General features: G+C 55.9%; 1 protein-coding gene across 1 annotated transcript; it reads right to left on the bottom strand.

Moving 5' to 3' along the window:
- Positions 1-2,840: 2,840 nt before the first annotated feature.
- On the bottom strand, positions 2,841-6,528 carry LOC139826620 (coiled-coil domain-containing protein 81-like). The gene is made up of 5 exons (XM_071802972.1): positions 6,321-6,528; positions 5,589-5,650; positions 4,933-5,089; positions 3,814-4,070; positions 2,841-2,852 (listed from the first exon to the last, which is right to left on the bottom strand). Exons 1-5 carry the CDS (start codon positions 6,382-6,384, stop codon positions 2,841-2,843), a joined length of 552 nt encoding a protein of 183 aa, XP_071659073.1. The 5' UTR covers positions 6,385-6,528.
- Between the last annotated feature and the right edge of the window lie 2,377 nt (positions 6,529-8,905).

Raw genomic sequence — 8,905 nt, 5'->3', positions numbered from 1 at the left:
CACTTCTGAATGGACCACACGGGACGGGGAGAGCCGGGAGAAGGAGCTCAGCAGGCCCTGGGGTGACCTCTGAGTGTCACCAGGGTTTCACTGCAACTCTGTGTCCCCCTTCTTGCTCAGGAAGGGCAGCATCACCCGCCCGGTTCTGCTGCAGCAAGGCTGCTATGACGGCTTGGGTACCAGGGTACTTTGCAGTCTCAGCCGCCCCACGGGAGAAAGTGCTCTTTTTCTGCAGGAATCCCAAGTACCTGGCTCCTCTGCATCTCCTTTGGCTTTTCTCCATTTCCTTCCACATTGGGCATCTCCTCTTCTGCCTCGGCCTCTGCCAGCTCTGTTTCCTTCTCTTCCTGTTCTTCCAGGTATTTCTGGATATACGGTGGAAGCTGCTCCTCCTTCTTCTCCCATTTATTCTGGGGGACAAACAAAATGCAATAGCAGGCAGCATTAGCCTTCCCTGCCACGGCTGAGCTGTTTTCCTTCCTTCCTCCCTCCCTTCCTTCCTTCCTCCCTTCCTCCCTCCCTTCCTTCCTTCCTCCCTTCCTCCCTCCCTTCCTTCCTTCCTTCCTTCCTCCCTCCCTTCCTTCCTTCCTTCCTTCCTCCCTTCCTTCCTTCCTTCCTTCCTTCCTTCCCTCCCTCCCTCCCTCCCTCCTCTTCTGCCTTGCTGTCCACGCTGGTTTGCTCCCAGGTTCCCGCAGGCTCCACCGAGGAGCCCGTCTGGAATGACCAGGGAGATAAGCCACCACCGGGCTACAAACCAGCCGGCAGCTGGCGAGCCCAGACAAGCCCTGCAGTCACCTGGCCGACAGAAACGGCCTCAAGTGAGGGCTCTGGGGGTGTTTCCAGGCTACTGGAAGTGACAAGTATATTCTCAACTGACAGTGACCCGCCTCCCTTCAAGCAAACACCAAAGCAACTGGTCAGTGGTCCCGTGAACACCCAGTGAAGAATCTTGTGAGCACTGGCACGTGTGGAGCAACGCTGCTCTACAGTCCAGTAGGATGTGCTCCTGCAGCATCCGGTGTCGGGTACCTTTTCTCTCCTCTCAATGGCTCTGGCTATGAAGTCCACTTCTCTGGGTGCAAGCAGAGGCGGTAGCTTTCCTTTCTCCTCCTTTTCCTTCAAGCAGCTCCTCTGGATGACCGGTAGCTGCCTGCAAAGACACAACAGGGCGTGTTGGCAGGAGCGCAGGAGGAGCTGGTTCTGCATCCTGTGCTTCCAGGTGGCGCACCTGCTTCTGCAGCAGAACGTGCTCTGCTCACATCCTTGTGATCAAGTCCCCAGACACAGAGAAGACCCCAAGCTGTCAGCCTCGGATGGGCCCAACAGCCCCCCTGCAACTCAGGATGCCCAGGTCTCGGCCCTCTCTTGCTGGAGCAACCAGAGGAACAGGGTCCTGTGCCCGGAGATAGCGCTACGCCCTGTACGGGCAGGTTGGGCGCTGGGGACACAGTGTCAAAGGGAGGAGGACACGACCCCACGAGAAGGGCCATCCTGCCACTGGGCTCTCCGTAAGACAGGCGTCAGCGTAGAAGAGGCTCCTGGTTGCTCAGGGCAATCCTCTGCAGTAACTAACTGCAGAACTCTGTTCTCAGCAAACAGAAAGGCCAGGCTCATTTCAACCTGAAGGGAAAGCCAAAATGACCTTCTGCTCCTGGAACGAGCCTTTGCACTTGGCTACTCAAGAGTTCTGCACATCGGAAGGGAAGAAAGAAATAGTGGTGCCAGCAGAGTCTGCCAAGAAGCTACAAGACACTGCCATGAGCAAGAAACCATGAGTTAGTGGGACGTGGGAAAAGCGCACTTGGGGTGTTTCCAGGAGAAACGTCTCGCTCCCACAGAGCCCGGAGCAGGGGGTCACGCTCACCCATTTATGCGAGTGTCTCACCTGGCGCGAGGCTCACTCCCCTCAGCTTTCTGACCCTGCTCCGGCTTCACAGTCAGTGCAGGTAACCGATTTGGAGGAAGCCTGGTTCGACGGAGGAGGCGCTTCTCGGCAGCATCCTCTAGAAAGGGGAAAGGAGACGGTTCTTCAGAACAGCATCTCGGTGTTGTTCTGGGAACCGGGTGCCACTTGTGTGCCAGTTCCAAGGAGAGTGACGTGCGGGTCTGCTCAGGGCTGTGGTAACACTGGGGAAGGTGGTCCTTTTCATCCCTTTGGGGGAAAGCCATGTTTCCTGGGAGGTCTTAGGCCTTTTCTGACACTGTTTTTCTGGTCCAGCTCCTCGTGCCTACAGTGCACTATTATTCCCTGGGGTTCCCTGGGGAAAACTATCTGGATGGCTTTCTCTCATCCTTGTGCTGAAACAGGGGGTTCCCTGGCAGAGCCGGTGGTCTCCGGGAGTCATTCTGGGAAGGGGAATCATTTTGCTCAAGGGAACCCAGCTCTGGGATTTCTGCATTGGTCCTGTGTACACACATTTGCTGCTGGAGCAGGTTCACACCACAGGCATTGCCTCTGAGACATCTGAGCACATGATGGAAAGAAGCAGGCTTAGAGCTTTGCACTGTTTGCAGCCCAAGCAGGGAGTGGAGGCCACTGGAAAGGTGTCCTTCAGCAGTCCAAGAGGCCCTTTGTGGTGCAGGACTGTCCTGAGACCTTGTCCCATGATGGGGCACCGGAGCATTACCATGATGGGTCCAGAGAGTCACAGGAGGAGCCTCTCCCTCTTCCAGGCCTCCTGGGGTAACCTCAGTTCTGATCCCCTCCATGTGCCGTGGAAGGAAACCCTGCAGCCCCCTGCCAGCAACCCACTGGTCCCCGACCTTTCTTTCCACTGCCATCACCTTTTCCCTGCACACGTCCCGTCAGGTCTATCAGCGTTGGCATCTTAGGCACGGTCTCAAGTTGGCACCTGAAGAGCAAGAAGGTACCAGGCTGAAGAAAGGACACCACATTGTTTCCCAAGGCAGCCCAACCCGGAGGGCTGCAGTAGAAACTCCAGTGCCGGGAGGGCTAGGTGAGACCCCGTCAGCCTGTGCCCGCTTTTTTCCATCCTTCCCGTGAGAATGGCCGTCCTCCCACAAAACCCCCTTGCTGCTTCTGGGGAAATGATCCTGCTCACAGTGCACATGGAGAGCAGAATATTATCTAGTGCTCTGATTTTCTAACACCCTTTTGAATTCTGATCTTGCCCTCCAAGTTCCTGTAGAGCCTTGCAGATTAACGTTTCCGGACCTAAGAGCAGTCTCTCCCACAGAGGAAAGAAAAGGAGCAGGAGAAACGTAGTGGGAAATGTTGCCTAAATGCGTCTCTAGCTCCACAGTAGGACAGATGCATAAGCCGTGCCACTGTCCCACGTTCCTCCAAGTGAAGTCAAACATACCATGGCAGGACGATAACACGTCCAGAGGAGGTCTGGGAAGCAGCGGTGTCATGGCGTGAGATGACTGAGTCCCTCATCTCCGGCATCTGCAACGAGGACAGAGACGGATGACGGGAGGAGCGGACACTGGGAAGGGCCGGCTGCTCGCTCCGCCTCAGCCCAGCGCCAGCAAAGAGCCAGAGCCGCCCAAGGGCTCTGGGCTCAGCAAGCCTTGCTCTGCCTGTGCCTCTGCTCCCGGCCCCCAGAGTGGGGCACGCAGCGCTCCCCGCCATCAACGCCGGCCTTTTCTCGCAAAGTGCAGCTCCTCTGGGGGTGGCTCTTGCAAAGCCAGGCCATTGCACGCCAGGGAGGTGCTCTGCAGAGAGCCTGCTGTGCTCTAGAGCTCCAGGAGCCCAGGTGACTGAACAAGGCATGGTCGGCCAGGGGAAAGCAGCCCCCAGAAAGCATTTCAGAAGCAGCAGGAGTGGGGCTGGGAAAGTGAAAATCCTACCTCGAGAAGAGCTTGCAGCATCTTGCCAGTGCCATTCAGCCTTTCCAAAAAGTGTAAGTAAAATCTCTTTTTTATCTCTTTTCCCTCGGCAATCAGCATGCCCACGTCCCTCCAGATGATGGCAACGTTCTTCCTGTTCTCTAGGTAGGCATGGAAAAGGTGCGTGGTCCTTTCCATGTAGAGCTGCACGGTGCCCTCAGAGACAGCGTTCTCTGAGGCTATCTCAGCATACGGCAGTTGTTCGAAATCTTGATGGCCTGAAAGACAAGAGAAGAGGAACACATGAGCTTGCAGACCTGCTGGGCAGGCTACAATCAAAGGTCTGCAGCCTCCAGGCCCTCAGGCAACACTTTGGTACTGGGCTGCCTGGCTGGGCCAGCGCCTCTGAGGAGACGCTCGGCTTGTCCCTTCCTCTTAAAGTGGACAGTGAGGTGCGGAGCAGACAGCTGTGGCTTCTCTGATACAGAAAGGGAAACAAAGAGTCTTAGGCACTTGGTGGGAAGAAGAGTGACTGAGGGACAAAGTGGGGAGATAGGCACCAGGTCCCAGGGCAAGCTGGAGGGTGCCAGCCCACACTCGGTGCTGTCTTTGTCTTTAGAGAGAAACGCACCCCAAACACAGCCCCAAGCTCTGGGTGCTCCCCAGGGTCCCACAACAGCTGCCCCAAAGGCAGTAGTGACTAGAAGGCGCAGGTGTCGCCGTCACTGGCTTTTGGAAGGAACCATCTTACCCCCCTGGGTTTCCCCTGCTTTTCCCCCGTGCAAGGAGGCTGAGGGAGCTGGGAAGAGCCCTGGCATTTGCCTGGAGGAGGTCTAGTGCAGCGGAAAGGGGGAGCAAGAGTTGAAGCATCACAGAACCAGAAGACACCACACCAAGGAAGCTGTGAGGGAACCTGTTGTTGAAGCAGGACAAAGAGAGTGCGCTCTTAGCTGTATTGTCCTCTGGTGATTCTTTAAAACAAACAGCTAGGCAGGGTCCTTTCACAGCCGGCTGGTTTTGTCGAGTGAAGCTCTTGGCAGGACCGCGGTGGGTGGCTGGTACTCCCCTCAGTCACCTCTGGGGAGCAGAGCACCCCTCCCCACCCTGCTCAAGGGCCAGCGCCGCTTTCACGCTGCTTACCAGGGAAGTCTTTGCAACCATAGCGGAGCTCATAGTCCTGCACAACAGCCTTGTCAGGTCGAAACACGGGTCTCTCCACGATCACCAGATCCTGCTCGCTGAGGGCTACTCGCTTTCTGACAACTGCAAAAGTCCCGATTCCGGGAATGCGGACAGCCTGGAACAGAGGAGATGGCGGATGGGAAGAAGTCTTGGAGGGGCAGACGGGTGACTTGTCAGAGGAGGCTGATGGTGTTTAGTGCCCTGCCCTGGCCTGAGGCACAAAGGAGCAAGATGGGCTCCTTGGGAGAACACAAACAGGGGCTGCGCTTTTCCCTCTCACCCCCCTTCAGCTACGAAGAACCAAATAGGTGAGGGAAAGCTGACAAACACCCTCTGGCTCAATCAGATAGAAGGCAGGGGGTTCCCACACTTGGAATAAATCCAGATGTGTCCCAGGCTTCCAGGTTTTCACATGCAACTCTGACGGGGGGACCTTCTTGTACATCTGAATGGACAGAGAAGGTGTCCATGTCACTGTGTGCATTGCAGTGTCGTGCTGGGGCGTTGCTCCTGCTTTCAACGCAGGGGAAGAACAGCTGCACCCCATGGCAAAGGGCTGTCAGGACTTGATCAGCGTTCATCAGGGTGTGAGGGGAGAAGGAGGTAAGGCCCACCTGGTGGAGAGCCAGCTGCAGGCTGAGGTGATACGATGTGCTGGCCCAAATCTTAGCGAACTCTGGAAAAACAAGGGAAAGACCTGTCATGCTCTGAGGCAGCAAGCTCAAGACCATTCGGCCCACTCCTGTCCAAGGAGCGATGCATCTTTCACTCAGGCATTTCAGGTGGTCTCTCTCCAGCCCGGCAAGAACCAAAGGACACCTCATGCTGCCTCCAAGGGGCTCCTTTCCTTGCAGGTGCAGCTCTCCAGGGTGTGACCCACTCCCACGGGAAGCCGGCAGTGCTTTGCCATGCCCGCGGGGGCACGGGGCTGTGCTCCACGCGGCTCTCGGAGGCTCAGGGCAGGCCCTGGTGTCTCCCCAGCAGGGGCCAGTTTTGCCGGGTCACATCTCTGAACACACAGAGCCCACGTGGCCCACGAGCACCTTCAGCTCTTCCATTCAGACATGAGCTCAGCGTGGGTAATGCCCAGCGCCAGGCAAGGGCAGCCCTTTGGGGTCAGGGGTTTCTGCCTGGGCTGCCCCAGGAAGGCAGGGGCCACGTCAGGAAGGGAACCAGGAGCCCTGGCTGCCACATCAGCCCCTCAGCCCTTTGGGATGGTCAAGCAGGTCCCTCCTTGCAGTCACCACTCCTGAGCAACCACCCCCCACAGTCCTCGGGTTTCCATCCTGATTTCAGAGATGTCCTTGACCCAGACACACATGTGAAATTGGGCCTGAAGGCCTTACCATAACGCTCGAGCTTCTCAATAGTTGGGCTCAGGTGAGGCTGCAAGAAGAGCTGTCTTGCCATCTTAGTTCCACTGCTGCTTCAAGTCAACAACAGCAGCAAGTGGCTGGACAATGGCTTTACTGCTTCTCCTTGTCCTCCTCCTTGTCCTCCTCCTTCTTCTCCTTCTTCTCCTCCTTCTCCTCCTTCTTTTTCTCTTCTCCTCTTCCTCCTCCTCCTTCTTTTTCTCTTCTCCTCCTCCTCCTCCTTCTCCTTCTCCTCCTCCTCCTCCTTCTCCTTCTCCTCCTCCTCCTCCTTCTCCTTCTCCACCTTTCACACTCCTTGGTGCTGTCGTGCTCCCTCTCTCCACCTTCTCCTCCTCACTGCAGAGCAGCTACTCCAGAGCAGAGCGGTGGCGAGAGCAGCTCTCAGCACTTGGAGTCGACTCGGCCTCACCGGGGTGAGTGGGGCAGATGCTGGTCACGACAGGGAAAGGGGGACTGTCACCACTGTGACGTCTGGCTGTCCCACTGTGACCTCGGACCGTGTCACAGAGGGGCTGCACACACCTGCCCCCCAGGCCCTGCCAGGGGCTCTGCAGTGGGCAGGGGTTTCTGGGAGCTGCCCCCACCCCACTGTCTCCTGAGTGGGAGGGGTTTCCCCAGGCCGCCCCTGCCATGTCCCCACATGGGGACACAGGGCTGCAAGCGCCGATGGGCTTCCTTCTACCCTTCCCCGCTTCTTCCTGCCTCTCTCACCCAACGTGTCTGCAGCGGGGAGCGCGGCTGCCCTGCCACAGTAGGGGCGTGCAGAGAAGACGTGAAGCTTCTAGACCGCCCACAGTCAGATCTGACACGGATATAAACGGGGTCCCGTTGAATGGCCGTTTGTGGTCTTCTCGGAGCTGCGGGTCTGTCTGCCTGAAGCCTCCCCTTAGGCAGGATCGCCACCTAAAGTAGCCTCCCGGGATTGGGTCAGCCTCGTCGCCTCGCTGGGGTGAGCGATAACTTACTAGGTAGAACTGAGCTATTTCCTCACCAGATCAGCGAGTGTATTAAACAATTCCTCGCCGCTTGGGCAGGTGTTTTCCTCATTATAAACCCGTGGATTTTCTTGAATAATTCCTTGCCAGATTCAGGCAAGCGTATATCCGTAATATAATTTCTCACTAAACACGTGGGTGTATTTTTCCTGGGGTTAGAGACTGTAATAGACTTAACGATATATTTGTTAATCAAACTGGTCTAAATGGATATGTTATCAGTGGCTGTGAAACCTGAGCATATAATATTAGTACATGCTGCCATTAAACAATGCAACCTGTATGTAGTCTTTGTAGAAAAAAACTGTTCCACAGATATGTGTAAAAGCCTAATTTAGCGTACCCTGCAGAACATTCGGGAAGAGGCTGACAGAGAGAAGGGCTCAGGGTCATTAGGAGACGGGAGTGCCGAGGCGCCAGTGAGCCGCTGGGTGCCCGCGGCCAGTGTGGGGGATGTTTGGAGGCTTCAGGGGCACCCCACAACCGGTGTGGGGGTGCAGAGAAGCTTCTAGAATGCCTAGAGTCAGGTCTGATCAGCCTATAAAAAACGGGACTCTCGTCGAGACTCCGCCCATTGTCGCGGGTCTCTCGGAGCACGAGCGAGATGCTGCCGCCGAGAGCCCTCCTCCCCGGGATGGAGACTCCGCTTGCCTTGCCGCCACGGGTGTGAGTAAAACGGCTCGCAGGATTGCGAGTATATTTATACTTTCCGTGCACATTTGCACCTGTAACTTCCCGTGCTTAATATAAGCATGTATAAAATTATTTGCTCGCATAAGCGCGAGTGTATTTATACTTTCCGTGCACATATGCACGAGTAACCTTCTGTGCACATTGGCACACGTATAAAATTATTTCCTCGCATAATCGCGAGTGTATTTTCCTCCCGTGCTTCCATATAAGCACGTGTAGTATTCCGTGCACATTTGCACGTGTAAGTAAATTAACCCTCGCAGGATTGCGAGTGTATTATAAATTTACCCTCGCGGAATCGCGAGCGTACACTTTCCGTACTCACTACGAGTACCTATATCCCTTTAAGAATAATCCCGCACCGTGTTCAGGCAAGCGTGTACTCCTCTGGGCCTCAGGGGCGGTTCCGGCATTGTTTTGGGTGAAGCCACGTGCATGCACACTGTGGACCTCCTGTTGTACTAGTTGCTGCCCCTTCATAATTTTCCTCAACTGATACCCGAACCTATATTTAAGTCACTTTTGGAGTTCTAAAACCCTGTTTCTCACCGGTTTAATAAAAGTTGTTTTGGACCCTCTTGTCCCTTAAACTAATCTCGGGGTGCATTCCGTGACACGCTGGCTTTCTTCTTGCTTTGGATCAGCAGCTGCCCCTCCCTCTTGATGTCTTCCCGGGTGGGGACGTGCTCGTCATCTTCGTCATCAGATTTAGAGGATTCTGGAGGAGGGAACAGAGAGAAACGGGCTGGGGAGGGTCTGCAGGGCCACTTCTGCTGTGCCCATGTCACCAGGGAGAGCCAGCACGTTTTGGAGGGCTGGTGACATCACAGGGAGCTTTCCTGCCAAGCCCTGGCTCTTCCTGCCCAGCAT

The sequence above is a fragment of the Patagioenas fasciata genome (assembly GCF_037038585.1).
Source record: "Patagioenas fasciata isolate bPatFas1 chromosome 19 unlocalized genomic scaffold, bPatFas1.hap1 SUPER_19_unloc_1, whole genome shotgun sequence".
NCBI lineage: Eukaryota > Metazoa > Chordata > Aves > Columbiformes > Columbidae > Patagioenas > Patagioenas fasciata.
The sequence above is the reverse complement of the archived record's forward strand: the minus strand, read 5'-3'. Positions and strand labels throughout refer to the sequence as shown.

Bases quoted from the DNA above. Each gene is read 5' to 3' on its own strand.
- LOC139826620 (XM_071802972.1), bottom strand. From the start codon at position 6,384: ATGGCAAGACAGCTCTTCTTGCAGCCTCACCTGAGCCCAACTATTGAG. The intron at 5,090-5,588 runs GTGGGCCTTACC...CCTCTGTTCCAG, and splicing joins TGCAGCTGGCTCTCCACCAG to GCTGTCCGCATTCCCGGAAT. The intron at 4,071-4,932 runs GTAAGCAGCGTG...CTTGTCTTTCAG, and splicing joins TGGTTGCAAAGACTTCCCTG to GCCATCAAGATTTCGAACAA.